General features: G+C 53.8%; 1 protein-coding gene across 3 annotated transcripts in view; it reads right to left on the bottom strand.

The window, feature by feature from the left end:
- MVB12B (multivesicular body subunit 12B) overlaps positions 1-17,673 on the bottom strand; it is a 180,900-nt gene that overhangs the window by 20,106 nt on the left and 143,121 nt on the right. For all 3 annotated transcript variants that reach the window (XM_036854445.1, XM_036854446.1, XM_036854447.1), the window contains 2 exons: positions 7,670-7,725; positions 5,060-5,119 (listed from right to left, as the gene is read on the bottom strand). In XM_036854445.1, coding sequence (XP_036710340.1) covers positions 5,060-5,119; positions 7,670-7,725 — 116 coding nt within the window. The remainder of the gene's footprint in view (positions 1-5,059; positions 5,120-7,669; positions 7,726-17,673) is intronic.

Genomic DNA, 17,673 nt, shown 5'->3' with positions numbered 1-17,673 from the left:
CCGTTTCAATCACAGGAATTGTCGGCTCCTATTTTTAGAGGCTTGCAGTGTTATGCACGCGGCATGGAATCTACAGTCGAGGCCACTGTCTCCTGGACACCACTCGTGAGACAAGGGACAGGGCAGTCTGTGAGGGAGGCGAGGCTGGGGATGGACGGGCCACAGGGGACGGTGGGGTAGTGGGCGGGGAGGGAGGATAAACAGGCTGCAGGAAAGGTAACCGCGACACAGGAATTATTTTAGAAGCTGCTGCCCGATCTGAGGAGCTGGGGAGCTCTCACCCTGGCTGCGATGGGGCATCCATCAGATGGAGAAATAGGGTGACTGCTTACAAGGGAAATAAAGAGCGGCAGAGACAGAGAATATTTATATGCCCATCTTCTCACTCCGAGAGAAGATGCTTCATCACGGGGTCGGCTGCGAAATTACACTTTTCCTGACTCTTGAACAGAGAGAACCTTTTGTTTGGGCAACAGGGAGGACAATAAGGGCTTCACTGGGACACAGCCCTCCGGGGTCACAGCCACCCTCCTGCAGAGCCAGACGGCTGCTCCAGAAGGCACCCCCCACCCCCCACCGGCCTTTGCTGCCAACAGCTGCCACTGGCTGCTCCCTGGTCGCCTCCCAGGGCGGAGGGGAGGTGAGCAAACACACACTCTCCTGCCTCGGGGTAATGTACACGCGAAGCCCCTGCTCTGAGCTTGGGAAGGACATGGACGGCAGGGGATGTGGCTGCTAGAGGGCGGGGTCGGGCAGCAAGGAGGCTGGGCTCAGCGCTGGGGACCAGGAGAGGGACAGCTTCATAGCGGGAATTGGTTTACAACCTTGGCCTTTTTGCTTCAACAGCCCATGCCACCTGAGCGCGTCTGAAGAATTTTTTCCCCCAAATCTGCCGGATGGCACAGGCACTGATTTTAATCATGACCTTCCTTGGGGGCCTTTCAGGAAACGTAACCAGGTGCTGCGTACACCACGACTGCCGGGGCCTCCCGTCAGTGCCACAGCAGCAGCCTTGGGACCAGCACTCCGGCCAGGGTGGGATCCCTGGGCCTGCATGCCAACCTGAGGAGGGGGAGGCCAGGGGACTTGCCCCAGGGTCCAGCCTAGGTGGCAGATTTGGCATGCTACCCCAGGGGGCTCGACTCGAAAACTGTGTCCCGGGCTTCCCTGGTGGCGCAGTGGTTGAGAATCTGCCTGCCAATGCAGGGGACATGGGTTCGAGCCCTGGTCTGGGAAGATCCCACATGCCGCGGGGCAACTGGGCCCGTGAGTCACAACTACTGAGCCTGAGCATCTGGAGCCTGTGCTCCGCAACAAGAGAGGCCGCGATACTGAGAGGTCCGCGCACCGCGATGAAGAGTGGCCCCCGCTCGCCGCAACTAGAGAAAGCCCTCGCACAGAAACGAAGACCCAACACAGCCAAATAAATAAATAAATAAATTAAAAAAAATTATTAAAAAAAAGAAAACTGTGTCCCTCCACTATGCCGTGTTGCCTCCACTGTCTACACTGTCCACACATGTCCCTGCAGACACCCGGAATCTACACACCCACACGGCAGGCGGCTCCGGCCCACACCGCCAGCGAGCCTCGTCCCACCCTCCTGCTGGCGGGCCGAGCGGCACGCTCTTGCTTGAGCTCGTCAGATTCTCGGGCTGGCGGGCTGGAGGTGCACTGTCACCCACTGGGGGGAGGCAGCACCTCATCTCTTTGCATCTGTTACTCAGTTCATGGCGGGTCCGCGCTGTGATGAGGGCCGCTGGGGACAGCACTCCTGGGCTGGCTGTTGGTGAGCCCTCGGGTCCCTAATCACCAAGCTCAAGGCTGATGGGGTGATGGGGCTTGTTCAGGGGGTGACCTGTCCCCGAGGCTAGATGGTGGTGACAGGGCGCACGCAGGCTAAAATTCAGAAGCATCCCCCAGGCAGGGCAGGGTGAGTAACGTTCCAGTTGGCAGGAGAGCGAGCCCACGCCAGTCCTGGACAGGAGGCAGCATGCTGCCTTCAGGGGCGAGCACTCTCACTTCCTTTACAGCCAGGGTCACCCAAGCCCAGGTTTCTGCTGTGAGCTGGGGTGACACCACCTCTCCCAGGGGGCACGGACGGATAAGGGAGGGGAGCGCCTGCCCCAGACAAAGCAGCCCCCACTGATGCTGGGCTCTCCCCGCTGCTTGGGAATCCCAGGAAATCCAAGGGGGTGTTAGGGATGGGCAACGGGACAGTGCAGGTCATGGTCAGCCCTGAAGTCTCCCACCTTCTTGGGGGAGGGCGCTTGGCTTGATAGTGTAAATGTGAGCAAAGCAAACCCCCAGTGGAGCACCCCTGCCCCAAGACCCCTCCCCAAGCACATCCCCCTGCCCCCACCAGGGCAGCCAGACTGGGAATGGAAAGGGGCAAAATCATCCTGACTAGGGGGACCCCCAGCCACTCAGGGCCAACCCACGGAGCCCAAGTGTGAGGCCAGGGGGCCGTGGGCAAAGCTTCTCCTCGGCCTCCAACCCTTGGAGCTATGCTGAGTTCAGCGGCTAAAAGGGGCAAGTTCCAGTTTATTTACGGAGAAAATCCTCTGACCTTGTTGCAGAAGGAGGAGCCCATTCACCAAAGTGTGTAGATGTCAATATACTAATCACCATTAAATGCACGTGGATGGCTGGCGGAAATAACTTTTAAATCCTCAGATTAAATGAAAATCTCCACAGCATCCTTGACTGCAGTGGTATTTGTGATGGTTTTATACCCTATTTAGCGTTTCTAACCTCTCCCCGTTTCCCTACATTTTCTTTAACTCTAATTTCTTTCAACAGAGAACACAGACATGTGTTTTTAACTCATCACTGAAAACAAGGAAGCAAGCCAAGCTTGGTCAACGGGGCTGTCTCTGCTCCACCACCAGCAAGAGGGCAGCTCGCCAGGCTGCAACAGGACAGACTTACACCGACTCTCCCCGCTTCCTGTGGACCAGGGGAACAGTAGTAACAATGACCATGACCATGACGGCAGCCGCCGATAACTAACTGGGCAGTAGCCAGAGCAGGTGCTGTTCTAAGCCACTTCCATGACTGTCTCGGTCAAACCCATAAATGCTACAGGGCACTTTTATTACTATCCTGATTTTACAGAAGAGGAAACTGAGGCTCAGAAAGGTTAAGTGGAGGAACTGAGGATTCTGCCCCGCCGGGCTCTGTTCAGAGCACCTGACATCAAGACGACGCATTCAAACCAAACACATTTTTGGCCCTTTAGTGGGGAAGAGAATTAAGAGAACTTAGGGTGGTTTCCACCACATGTACTGGCTCTGCACTGGGCTCTCTCCTATTTCACCCCGTCCTGGTAGCCTGAAGGCCCGGCCGGGGTCAGAACCCAGGTCGACGGGCCTCCCAGGTACCACTGTCACCATCAGCCCCATCAGAGGACAGGGAGCAACAGACTTTATGTCATAACGGAGCGGATTTGGAGTATGACACGCTAGGTCTCAATCTTGTCTTGGGTATTATTATTATTACTATTTCACCGCTCAGTCTCAACTTCTGCCCCATGAAATGGGGAGGAACAATGCCACCTGGTCAACTTGGGGTGAGAATCGGTGATGACGGAGGTAAAGCCCAGGCCCAGAGCGGAGCATGTAGCAGGTACTTAAATGAACGGGGCTCTGGTTACAGCCCAGGAGGATGGGCGGGGAGAGAAGGGGCGACATTCACAGTTGCCCCGTCTCTGGCACTCACCACCTACCCTGCCTACCCAGGGCGATGAGCAATTGCTGCCTGCAGTGTTTCACACATCTATCCATTTAGTGTTCGTGAGACAGGTTCTACTGTTATCCTGGCTTTAAGCAGAGAGGGGGCGTGACCACCGGACCCCCACGCGTGCCCCTTAAGGTCTGTGTGACCTTCTCCATCCTGAAAGGTCACAGGCCACGCGTGGCCCTGCTTCACTGCCTGCAGCCAGAGCAGGTCCCGGCAAAGGCGTTCCACATAGGCTCGCTGGCGCCACTCTGTGCGGGACCCCAAGCAAAGGCAGTCTGTAAGCGGATGGCCGCCTCAATTTTGAGCAGGGTTGACCGGGGGCTCCACGCACATGTATATTTCTGGTGTGGTAGCCAGACATTCTTTTTCCTAAGTTTATCCGCCCCCCAACATCTATAGATGACAATCACGTTGGTTTTTATGATTTACTGAAAATCAAAGACAAAAGGGGACTTTTTTGTCTTGTTTTTGCTATGACAGGTTTAGAAATTTGTTGTACTACATTGATTCAATTTTCCTTGATTTCAGCCATCTTTCAATAATGCAACCTGCTTCTGCAAGCTGGGTACACAACAGAAAACCCAGAGGAACTGAGAATATTGAAATGGTTCTACCATTTCCATCTTTGAGACAAATGTGCCTCTCAGAGGACAGCTGGCTGCAAGCATGTGACCGCTTAACAACTGTCTACATGTGAAAGACGACACACACGCTAACGCTGTCTTATGAAAGTGGGGAGACCACCGGCAGATCTGACCTCTAGCTTGATTCCATTATCTCAACTCTCTTTCTTCGGAGTTGTCACATGTGCTCCAATCCTGGATTTCTTTCTTTTTTATTAGGAAAACATCCAAACTCTTTCGAAACAGGCTGCCAAGTGGGGTCTGGCTTATCAAGCACAATGGAATGTACCGTGATCCTTCCTCTAAATCACGAAGAGCCTCTGACATTTCCCCAAACTCCTACTGGTGGCAAATAATAAAACAGAAGGAGGAAAAACCAACTCCGCACCCACCCACCCCCAACCTCTACCTTCTTTACGCCATGACATTTAAAAAAAAATGAAGCAGAATTGATTGTTCCGTGTATCACGTAAAACCTTCTGTCCTATTACTTTAAGTAATATACACATTAAAAGTGAGTTTCTTTTTCTCAGAAATAAACTTGAGTGAAATGAAAGTATTTTTCTCAGAGGGTCACCCCACACCTAGGTCCCTCCTGTTCCTGGAACACAAACCCTAATGGGGATGGGAGACCCTGGGTCGAGTGAGTGATGACCCAGGCCCCCCACCTGCCCCACTCTGGGAAGCTTGCTTACCTCTTTTTCAATTTCTGCCAGAGATTTGATGGTGATTCCCAAGAGATCAAAGGGCTGCATCTGAAAATACAGATCAAGTCATCCTTTTAAACGGCTGGAAAAATGCTGCTTCACATTTGTTCTTATTCACAATTGTGACACTTCAAACCCCCCTGTGATCTGGCGTTTTCTCCACTCCTTTTCCATGGAAACCATCAGTGTGACTATAGTGACGAGTGAGGGTAAATGGACCAGTAGCAGGAGCAGACTCAGAAGACCTGGCCGTCACCGGGGTCCCTTCTGGTGGGGACCCCAGCCTAGGCACCTGTCTACAGAACCCGGGGGGCGGGTCACGGCTCTCCTGAAAGACCATGACTATCACCAATAATTTCTGCCTCTTGTCTCTCCCTGCCCACAGGAAAAGCCGGTGTGCTCTTTCTGCAGCCGCGGGGATGGAGGTGCCCACGGCTTCCCCACATCGCCCTGACATCCGCGTCTGTGTGCTGGAACGGGTCTAAGGAACTCCACGAGGCAGGCAGCCAATCTTCTGCCCGGGATTCCTTGGCATCAGAGAAGGAGCTGGAGGGAATTCCAGGTCTTTGAAAATGCAAGGTAAATGAAGTAACTGCCCATCAACTGTCGTTTAAGAAGTCAGTGGTGGTGGAAAATGGTAACACTGCATTTTAATGGGTGTTTCTGTAACTTCATAGAGATGGGGACCTTTCTTTAAAAACGCTGGCTTTTCCAGACAGCATGAAAAATCAAATACACATGGCAACAAGAGTCAGCTGGAGGCCCAGAGAAGCCTGGGCTGAAATAATGCATGGTGAGGGGCAGCGGGAACCTGGTCTCTGAGGTCCCTGGTCCGAGGCCCCTCAGGGATCATCAGTGGTCTGTATTCCCGAGGGGTACCAGCCCAGCCTTCTGCAGCCCAGGCCAGCAGCTGGCAGCCGGGGATGAACAGGTGAAACCTGAGAATCTCTGACAAAACCCCGGGGCCTTCACGGTTCTGAACTGCAGCCCGGAGGGGGTGGATTTCCTGGGAGGGGTGGTAGAAAGAGGCCGGCTCTGAGCCCACGGACCTTGGATTCTAACTGGGCTCAGTGCCCCTTCGTGATGCAGCAGCGGCAGGTTAATCACTCGAGCATTTCCTCTCCCGTTACAAAGCATTGCGGGCGGGCCCTGCCGGCTGGGCTGCTGAGATTAAACACAGAAGCTCTTGCACTGGGCTTGGCCCGAATCCGCCTGCCTGAGCACTTGCTGAGTCGGCAGAGCCCGATCTTGGGACAGGGCCACCGAATTAGGCACTCAGCTCCTGGGGCTGCTCTGCCAGTAGCCACAAAACAGTTTGGCTTTCTCCTGCTGCCAGCCCGAGTGGTGAGAGAGTGGGGCTGCCTGCCCAAGCGGCCCGGGATCCAGCAGAGGTCCAGCTGTTGTATCATTAGGCTCTAACTGCCCCACTAAACTTTCCTGATTGGAGCCGGTGCGCAGGACAGAACAGCCTCTCCAAGGGAGTGGGCGGGAGAGGCGCCAGCATCTCCATGGCAACGCGGCCAAGTGGAGTCGGCTGAAGTTACTCATGCTCCGCAGGTCAAGTCACGAGCGTTTTTCAAGATTAAGCTGCTTACCAGAAGGGTTCAGAGGAGGCCTATTATATTTCATGAAAATGGGAACTCCAGCGCAGGTCAAATCGCGAGCTGGGTGGTTTTAAGCTGGGTCCAAGAAAAACACTGAAGGATTCTTTAGCTAGTGCCCCAACTAGGGCCTTCATGTTTATTAGCTACTCAAAGCAAACTTCTGCAGAAAGGATTTTAAAAAGCCCAGAAAGCAGTCTACTGAGCCAGCATGGACCAGGCCTGCACAGCTGAGGGAGGGCCACTGCCACACTGGGGGGCAGGCGCCACCGGAGAGAGGGCACAGGGGTGCCAGGCGGGGCCCGCATAGCTGTGCGTGCTGGGTGTGCCTCTCACGATCTGGGTTCTGGCCTTCAGACCCAGCTAGCTCACTCAATCCCTTTGTCACTAAAGATGGCTCAAGGGCCCAGCCTGGCCTCAGTTGCCTCACGTGTATCATGGGGTCCGTGCTAGCCTGCAGGGGGCGGGAGACCCACAGCTGCAGGGCACCCAGCACTAGCAGGCCCAGCCCTTTCATTCGGATGCCCGCGATTTAGAGCAGATAACGTGGTCATCACGGAATGCGGCAATGACAATGGGGAAGTGAGGCAGCTTTCTTCCTGCTGGACACTGACTTTGTTAAATAAAAAAGAACAGAAATTAATAAGGTGAGCTTGGAAAGCAAGAACATTTACAGCCGGTGAAGTTCAGTACAATTTGCCATCACATTTGAATCAGAAAGCCTCGGCTGCGGCTGCGTCTGAGTGTGTCTGCTAGTCTGTCTCGCTCCCTCCCCACCCTCATCCTTTCTTCCACTTCTCAAGCACCCACTATGTGCAGTATTAGCTGAAGGGGCCCAGGGAGGAACACGACCCAATTCCGGCTCTCAGGCAGCCCTGCTGTAGGCTGCAGGGCTGAGCTTCTAGTGGGGGGAGAACACGAGGACAGTAGTGATTCCAGCAGGGGCAGGGGAAGGGGAGTGGGGCAGAAGGGGAGGGCGATCGTGCTTAAAACTTACACTTTCTGGAACGCAAGAAAACTTCTCTGAAATCATAAACGGCACACCATCCATTGCTGCAAAAGAAGAAAAACAAAGAGGAAATGGCATTACAGACACCATTGATGCACCATTCAGCACCTTGAGATACTGACACAGACAGTACAGGCCGATCAGGGGCTGGAGCCGGCCGACACGTGCACTGGTGAGTGGGGCCGAGGGCAATGGGTGTCCAGGTACCACTCCTGCTCCCAGGAAGTACACACACCTGGTGAGCGAGGCAGACGCCCCGCCGAAGTGCAGACGAGCTGTGAGAGCAGGGAAGGGTCCAGAGCCCACCCGGGGTCCAGCCTGTAAGCGGTGGGAGCCACCGAAGGGCTGGTGGCAGGACAGAGGCGCACGAGCGCTGAGGGGACAAGGCCGCGCTCGGCGACGAGGTGGGCAGTAAGCGTGCTGGTGAGACGTCCTTCCAGCTGAGCCTCATCCCAGCCGGGCTGTCAGGCTCCCGGGAAAGGTCCAGGTTGGAGGAAAGAGTGGTTCTGGAGTCAGACACACTGGGTTTGGACCCTGGCCACGGCTTTGGGTGCGCTTGAGCTTAAAAGGAAGACGGCGCGGCCTGCGAGTAGGTCCGAGCGGGCTGTGTGTGAGGCTCCGCCCCCGGCGCCCAGGTGCTCGGCAGACGGGGCTGCGCGGCCACCATCGCCGGCTCCTGGTCCGCTTTCCTGGGCTGAATCGCGGCTCCCCTGTCTGCTCAGTGTTAACAGGACACAGAAGGGGCGGGAATGGGTCCCCAGCAAAGGAAAACGGGGCGGGGGGGTGGTGGTGTCAGCGGTTCAGTTCCTTTCCCACAGCCCGTGCCCACCGAGTCCCCAGGTCATCGCTGTCAAATCACGACCGGGAGCTGCCTCCCCGAGCGCGCGCTCTCCCGGGAGGAGCGGCATTATGACGTCAGTGCGGACACCTCGGCACACGGAGGAGCAGGTCGCGCCGGACCGAGCGTGACGCCGGTACCCCGCAGCGTGAAGGCCCGGCAGCCGCGGGCTGTGGGGCGGGCGGGGGCTTCTCCTGGTGCCCGGCTTCGCCCTCAGGTCTGAGCAGAGGCCAAACCCGGCCTCCCTGGTCCCAGCCACTGGCGTGGCGTGGAGCATCATGCCGAGGGCAGCGGTCTTCTGGTAAATTGTGGTCATAGGAAGAAACGGAGTGATGAGTTCCCTGGGAAACGATCATCTCTGCCTCCCCCGACATCTAAGATGGGGCCCTCTCTGGTACACAAGTGGTGGACAATTTTTTTTTCAGTCCTAAGGAATAAGAGTCACAGAAGCAGAAAGAAGAAAAGGAAATAAGAAAAGAAATCTGGGACAAAGCCTCTCTGATCAGCAAGATGAGCCAAATGTCTCATTTTAAGCTACCTTCATAATTTCTGGGAAGATAAAAATGGAACCTTCTCTGGGAAGTTTGAGGAAAAAGCAATAGCACAGCTGGCCGCAGCTGCTGCACTGGAAACTTCCTCCTTTCCTGGGAAGCCTGCTTGGCCACGGGGCTCCGACAGAGAAGTCTGTGGTCAGAGACCTCGCATCACGGAGGCCCTGCGATCTGCCCTCACTGCCTGGAAGAGGACCAGCTAAGCACTGGGGACAGTGTGACAGCTCCCCAGAAAGGCAGGGGAAAGCCCACAGTAACCTTACACAGTACAGCACACACGCAAATATACTAATGAAGTCTGAGCACCTATGCTCATTTACAGCTGGGAAAACCCATCCCTGAACAGATGGTCCCTGAAAGGCCACGACGCCTTCTAGAAAGAGCAGGACCAGGCCCACCCAGGACCCAAGGAGAGGCCAAGCTCCCTTCCCAGAAGTTGCCACCGTCCACTCAACGTGGCTGGGAGTCAAGGCTCACCCCATGCGGCACTCTGACCCCAGCCCCCTTTCAAAAGCCACGGAGGCAGGAGAGCACGCAGCACTGACAGCATTTCTGATCATTCACAGATTGGGGGTCAGAGCCCACACAGGTGCCAAGCAGTGACTCCAGTCTTTGGCCCTTCCATGAGGTATACATGAAATTTCTGAGAGCAAACCTGCTTCTTCCACACCAGGGCCTTTCACGGTTTTGACATTACCATTCCCCCCCCCCCCCCCCCAGGTGTCTAGCTGGCCCTTCTACCAGCTCCTTCCCTTCAGACCTATGGGGCAGGAGGTGGGCTTGTGTGCAAACAGCCCCATCAGACCCATCATGGTCTTTTCGAAGCCACTCTTCCCCTGGCCATCCCCCTCACCGTTAAGGCCACCCCAAGTCAGGCACTAGAAGCCACAGCCTACTTTACCTCTTCTTCAGATTCTCAAAGCCCCCTGTTGTCACCTGCCCTGGCCATGTCACCCTCTGCTCTCTGCACACGTGTCTGCACACACGCACCTCTTTCCCAGCTTCTCTCTGCCCAGGAGACAGACGGTGGGGCCCAGGGCAGAGCTCCCTTCCTGAGCTCGGGAAGCAATCCGACCCAACGCTGGAGAGCGGTTTCCAGTGAGCACATCTTTGGCCACATTGCTAAGCGGAGAACCCCGCTCGTTCATTCACTAGGCTTCCTGCCTTTGGTGTTTAAAGACCTCCTTAGTGTCTGGGGGTTTCTGGTAAGATATGGTGAAGATCTCCCTTCTCCCTGGTGACAGTTGTTTCCATCCAAATGTCAACACGTGTTCAGAGAACTGGTGTTCTGACAAGGTAAGTGACCTGCAAAGGCCCGACGACCCCGGGAAATGAGAGACCTGGGGAGCACTGGGCGAAAGTGAGAAAGGCTGGTGACCCCTGCCCAGCGCGAGGCTGGCAGTCAAGCCTGCGTACAAAGGGAAGAGACAGGAGGATTTCCAAGGTGGGGTGCTTACTGCCCCGCCGCACAGGATGCCCCGCCCCTTCGCCCTACGTCCACCCACCGCCATCCCTCTGGGATCTGCTCAGAGTGGCCCCCTGGGTGCCTAGCCAGGGCCGCATCTCCTCTCTCAGCTGAGGGTTCTGGCCATCCATGTGTGAGCCACCTCTGCATTCCTGTCCCAGCACAGGGGGTTCCTGGGGCGCTCAGCATCCCCTGTAATGGGGCTCCAGCCTGGGGACATTTGGAGAGAAGAAAGGGAAGATGCCTTCCCAAGACTGTCTGCGAAGCAAGAGGCAGCAGTGAGGGTGGCCCTCCGGACTGTGGGGCTGATGCCCTCCTGACAGGGTTTAGCAGCAGAGGAGACGGTGTGGAGATCCACTCGGACCTACCCCGACCTCAAGGGGAGCTGTCTGGGGAAGGGAGAGAGATGCGAACTTGGGGATAAGTTACCACTTTATCTTAAGAGTTCAGGACAGAAAGACGGGCACAGCCGGATGCTCCTTGTATTCTAGAAAACAGACTTTAACAGTCTTGGAAGAAAAGAGAGTGAGTCCATAGGGTACCAGGGGCTGAAGCTCCCGAATGGGAGCTGGCTCGAGAGGAACAGTCGCCATGGTGACACGTCCCGAGTCCCTGGAAAGGGGAGCCAGAGTCCCCAGGACCAGTGAGACTTTGCTAAACAGATGATATGCCAACCAAGTTCCACTTATTTAAAAAACCTAATATAGCCAAGATTATGGTAGGCTGAGGAAAACACGGATTTTAGCAAAGCACTTGACAAGTTTCCCATGTTACCCATACGGACAAGATGGATAAATACAGCTGGACAACGTTAAGGTAGGAGAATCTGTAACTGGTTGCACTAGACGTTCAAGACGCTGATTAATAAATTGATGTTGACCTCAAGTGACCTCTCTGGAGGGTGCCCAGGGTGCTATCAATTACTCTAATGAAGACATGCATAGTGGGCTTATCCAGTATGTGGCTGATGAGGACAGTCTACAAACTGGATAACAGAAGACCAATAAAGATCTCAAAAAGCTGGAGTCACGGGCTAAATTTAACAGATGGAATTTACTAAAGGTCAGTGCTAAGTCCTGTACTTTAGGTCCAAAACACCAAGTGCGTTAGATGGAATGAAAGAGATGTTCATGCTGGAATAACAGCAGAAGACATGAAAAAAGACTGGTCTGTAGTTGAACAAGTCAACAGCGTGACTTGACTGTTTAGAAAGGGGCATAGGGATGGCATTGTAAGGGACAGTGCAGCAGTCCTGGTGCCAGGGTGAGGGAGCCGCCACCTTGGTCTGCTCCGGGCTCAAGGGAGGGGTTCAGTGCCGGGGCTGCACTCTCAGAGGGTCGTCCTGGGCAGCCTGCCAGATGGTGAGGGACCTGAAGCCAGCCCACAGGAGGGAAGGAGAGGAAGCCATCAGGCCCGCTGCCCCGGGAAGGCCTGATGCCGCCCACTCTTGTTCATCGTTGCACCCCACCTGGCACCCGAGAGCCCAGCGCGCCATCAGACCCGCTGCCCCGGGAAGGCCTGATGCCGTCCACTCTTGTTCATCGAGAGCCATGCCCGGCACACGGGAAGCGCAGCAAGGTGGGGTTTGGTCCAGATACGAGAGGCCTTGAAGGTGAATGTGGTCATATGTCTGCACATGTTCTCGGAGCTGTCACAGGAAGAGGGGCTAGAGAGACGGGGCATGATTCAGAGGGGGGACCCTGCCCTCCTCGGGGAAAGGCAGAAGGCAGGACCAGAAGAACGGGCTGACAAAGGTCCAGGTGGACGGCCGCTCGTCAGGGAGTTAGGGAGGGATTTTGTGTGTTGGTAGAAAGCTGATCTGTGGGGCTGCTAAATCCCCTTCTAATTCCATGACATCCATTTCTGTTCTCCTTATCTGGGCAGCCTTTCCATATTTTAAGATATCTAGAGGTTTGCCAAACATAATTCTTGAAATCAATGGCACACATTTTTCATGCGTTCCAAAAGAAGTTCATAGGTCATCTCCATCTGGGCTCCTTGTGGGGAGCCGCATTTACTTCCTTCCTTCCTTTTCTCCCGAGCTGAGGCCAGGGTTTCGGCCTCACCGTGATCCTCCTTCTAGCCTTCAGCCTGCTGCCGAGTCCTACTCAGAGTGACGTGCAGTGGAGGGGCTGGAGGGAGAGCCGTGACGAGGGGGCAGCTCTCATGGGGCCACTGCTCAGGGGGTACATGTTCGCCCCCCAACCGGCCCTCCCAGTCAGCCTGGGGTTGTACAGGGTTCTCACACGGACACGGCCTGACCGATTCACGGTCACAACCCAGAGGCAGGACACGGAAGCCTGTCCTTTCCTCATTGGCACCAACGGCGGCATTCCCGGGGCCCAGAGCAGTCCGATCTCCAGGCCCCTCGGCTCCCTTAAACCTTGGCTGTAACAGAACTTCTCCCCTAGCCCAGTTCTAGGCTAGAAAGAGAGAAAAGGAAAGGAAACCACATTTACTGACCACATACTAGAGTGAACATGCACCAAATAACTTAACCCTCAAAATGATCACGTGCAAGTTACATTTAAGGAAACTGAGGCTGCAGGAGTTACACAGCTTGATGGGGCCAGGATTCAAGTCCAGAGCCGTGGGTGTGGCGCTGCCATGGGTGTGGCAGGGAGGAGGGGCCTGAACTCCAGGGGGCAGCACTGTGGCCGAGAGGCAGTCTCACCTCTCTGAGCCTTGGCCACCCTGCCTGTAAAGCAGGGACAACACAGCCAGCTGTCCTAGGAGGTGCTGTGAGGGCTGGAAGGGGCACACAGCCAACGTGGGCTTCTGCGACAACCCAGAGCCCCGTGCCAGGCAGGCTCCCTTTCAGGACCAGGACAGTGCTTTCTTCACCGTCTTCCTTTTTTGTCCTTTTTCTATTTTAGTTTTGGTGGCAGTTTTAACAAAACGCTGATCCTCTGCACCGAGCGGCGTAGAGCAGATGAAAGCGAGGATGTGCCGTGGGCTCCGTGGTGCAATTAGCATTCTCCTAAACAAACGAGCTTCAGCAGAGCTGTAATTAAGCAGGCCTGTAATTAAGTATATGCCCTTTATCATAACGATCATGCTTAAAAATGGCATGATGCATGGAACTCTGTTATTAATGCTGTAATCCCAAACTGAAGTGCGAGTACATAGAAATCAGTGTGTCAGGCCTGTCACCAGAGTGTTTGTAAAATACATTAAAGAAAAAAACCAGGAAACAATGAGCTCATTCAACTGTTCTTTTTACAATCAGGCACTACAAGTCAAGAGGATTGTGAATGCTTACAGAATCTGCAAGGTTTAAACAAATAAAGCTCTAATCTGCTACTGTATTAATACCACCCCTTATTCTAAAGAAGGAAAGGAGGGGGGGTGATTTTTTTTTTTTTTTTTCCCCCAACTGACCGGGATACCTGCCTTTGCTTTCCTAGGGGAAGAAGTCCAATTTGGGTGCCGTATCTGTTTGGACATAAAATTGGATTTCGGCTTTTGCACAGACAGCTCTGCCATGAATCCGTAGGAACTCTGCCTGGCAAGGGGATAGGGTCACAGCTCCTGCGTACGGGAGCTACTGTGTAACTGTACTTGCCAAGGCAGTCCCTCAGCGCCTTCCCTTGATTCTCCCCTCCAAATGCACACCCCCGGACTTCTGAGGGCTCAGCACAAACCCACCGCTGACCAGCTCCCAAAGGCACCGGACCAGGACCAGCCCATCACCTTGGTCAGGCCTGCCGATTCCTTCCTCAACGAGGAAATACTCCAGTCGACACATGTGTTAATTTCAACACCCTTGATAAAGAGATTCGTAAAGTCATGTGGTAAAAAAATGTGAAATTTTTAAAAAGATTCCATTACTAGCATCTCCATTGTCTGCTTACAGTTGCCAAGTGGTGTTAAGTGAGCTTGGTCATGGTTCCTCAGAAGTCCTTGCAGAGATGAGGGTGAACAACGTGGCTTATTGGCAGGCAGTCATTTTCAGAATAAAATTAAATGTAGTTGGAATGGTAGGAGACCTTTAATTCTGTGGGCCTGCTTGGGGCTCAGAGCTGTAAATAATCAGCAACCTGGCCCTTTCTTCTCCCCTTTCCTGCGGCATTTCAAAGGTTCTTTACAATTTGTGATGGGAAAAATGCCAGCAACTCTAGATCTCAAGGCCATTTCTCAAAACTCATTTGCAACCCAAAACACCAAGCCCGTTCGGCTTTCCTGGTGATTTCACTTTGGGGATATTCCTTGGAAGACATTTGTAGACGCCCCAGAGCTGTCTGCTAGGTGACATTCCAATTGAGTTTACACAAGGCCAACAACTTCCTTCTAGATCCCCAAAGTAATTTGTTTTGCCACGTTATTCATAAGCCAGAAGGAGTGATTTATTAGCCACGGCGAGAGGCTCCCCAGTCCCACGCATGAGGTGGCTCCGCGGGAGGAAAGAGGGGCCTTAGCGCGTGAGCACCCTGGGGCCTGGGCAGGCCACTTAGCCTCCGCGTCTGCCTGTCCTCGGGGAAGGGGGACAGCCACGGCCGCTCTGCAGCATGGCCGACGGGAAGAAACCAGAAGGGGCCAGGGGCCTGCAGCAGGCACACCAAGCAGCCTACTGCTGCTTCAGAGGAGTGAATTCAGGTCAGGCCCTCTGCCCCGCCTCTGACTTAGGACAAGCGTTCAGTCTCTCTGTGCCTGATTCTTTGACTGTAGAAGGAAGGAAATCATACCTGGATTGCTGTGAAGTTTAAATGAGATAAAAGCATAAGGCTCAGCAGGTCACGGAAGCAACCTAAATGCCCATTGACAGACGAATGGATAAAGAAGATGTGGTGCATGTATACAAAGGAATATTGCTCAGCCATAAAAAGGAACGAAACTGGGACATTTGTAGAGACGTGGAGGGACCTAGAGACTGTTATACAGAGTGAAGTAAGTCAGAAAGAGAAAAACAAATATTGTGTATTAATGCATATATGTGGAATCTAGAAAAATGGTACAGATGAACCGGTTTGCAAGGTAGAAATAGAGACAGATGTAGAGAAGGAACGTATGGACACCAAGGGGGGAAAGTGGGGGTGGGATGAACTGGGAGATTGGGATTGACATATATACAATAATATGCATAAACTAGATAACTAATAAGAACCTGCTGTATAAAAAATAAAAAATTTTAAAAAAGCATAAGGCTCAGGTACAAACTAACTGCTCAGTAACTGTCATCATCACGGCACTAGAGGAAAAGCCCTTCCAAGGTAGACCTTTTTCTTCTCCCTGCTTTTACATAAAAACACAAGTGCATCCACATTAAATTACGTAACCCGAGGCTGTAACTCCTGATCCAAAGGCTTCTGGAGGTGCGGAAGCGAAGCCTACCCAGGAGGGCTTCCCTTGGTGTCCGGACCATGGCTCTCCTGGCATCTGCCGTTGAGGTCAAGCTCAACGGCAGGAGCAGGGCTCAAGCTGGGCCCAGGTGCTAAATGTTCCCTGGAAAAGAACCCCCAAAGCAAAGAGAAGAAAACTGCCCCTGGGTGTCAGGAGGCTAATTCACCAGGTTAGTCAGAAATACCATACTCTTCAAATAAAGGCGCCTTCACACCATAAACGAATATTCTCTGAGGTTCTATTTCACGTGGGTAATTAGGAAGCCCTCCCCCGCCATTTCTCTGCCCACCGCCCCTCCAGCCTCCAAAACGCGGAGCACCTGACACTAACTGTCACTTCAGCCCTGCAGCCTGCTTCACCCTTCCACGTCCCCACATCCTGGGAGGAAGCTGAGGGCCCTCCAGCCCTCCTACACCCCTCCTTCTGGAGTAACCGCCCAGCGGGCCCCCGGGGCTTTGCAGCAGGACGCCTCGTGGGTCTGTGCTGGGAGGCGGGAGCCCACGGAGGCTGGGCCACGTGCCCCGAAGGGACTCTAAATAGATGAAAGAGAACGTCCTCACTCTGCTACAGAAATGCATTTCAAAACTTTATAAGTACTTAATGGCTTGCAGCAGAGACCAACTGCATTTTGCTCAAAGTAAAGATAAAATCCAATTAAGTGAGACTTTTCCTTGTTGCTTGTTGAGGGGCTCCTGGGTAAGTCACCATCACCATGTGTTCACACCTGCTTCCCCAGTGCACACGCACAGAAACTCCTCGGTGAGCTCGAGACCAACAAAAAGGGCTTTGGGTGTGCAGAATAAAAAGCTGAACCGAGGGGCCAACACAGGGGTATTGCCACCAGGCACATTCCTGGGGAGGCAGGCATGGTCTAAACCCACTGTCCTCCTGCAACTGAGGCAAAGCCTTGACGGGGACGGGACAGGCCTGGGCAGGGCTCGGGCCCCAGCGCAGGAAGACGCACTTTCATTTCCAGGGCTCTTTTCACCTTCTCAAAACTAACTAATATATATTTTTAAGTTTTATTTTTTTTAACCCCTCAAAAAACGAATACATTCTCTAAAGAAACAATTCCAATAGTCCAGCTACGTTAAGCACCCCTTGACTCTAGAGCCGCATCTCGGGGGTCTCCTCGGGGGAAGAGCCGGGGTAGTGGTCTGTGCACAGTCCTTGGGGTCCCCCCCCCAGCCCATTTCCTATGGGCTTATGTATATGTTTGCATGTATAGAAGAAATGTAGAATTTTCGGGGGTATGTGTTTGTGTTTTTAATAAAAATAGCATCACAGCATAACTAACTGTTCTGCAACTTGCTTTTTTCATCTGTCAGAGGGTTTCCGTGTCGGGGTAGCTACAGATCTATCTCAGTCTTTGTTACACTTGCACAGAAGTAAAGGTGGGGTGACAACCGAGGGCCAGCTCATAAGGAGCCTTGATTGCCATTTAAAGTGGCCTGAATGTCCCCGTGAGGCCCCTGGGGAGCCACTGAAGGGTTTCTGAGCTGGAGAGTGACACATTGTATTTATATTTGAGGGATGTCTCCTGGTCTAGGCACATTAGAGGGAGTTAGGCTGGAGGCAGGACCACCAGGAGGAGGTTCTGACAGTAAATCAAGGGGGGCTGGTGGCCTGGACCAGGATTGTGACAGTAGGAACGGAGGGGAGGGGACACATGGAGGAATATGTAGATGGCAGAATCCAGGGATCCGGAAACGGGCTGTGGAGGGGTAAGGGAGGAGGGGCCAGAGTCAGGGGCGTCTGAGGTTCTGCCTCAAACAGCTGGGAGAAAGGGACGCCAGGC

This window comes from Balaenoptera musculus, chromosome 6 (genome assembly GCF_009873245.2).
Source record: "Balaenoptera musculus isolate JJ_BM4_2016_0621 chromosome 6, mBalMus1.pri.v3, whole genome shotgun sequence".
Taxonomy (NCBI): Eukaryota; Metazoa; Chordata; class Mammalia; order Artiodactyla; family Balaenopteridae; genus Balaenoptera; species Balaenoptera musculus.
This window is presented reverse-complemented; position numbering and strand designations above follow the sequence as displayed.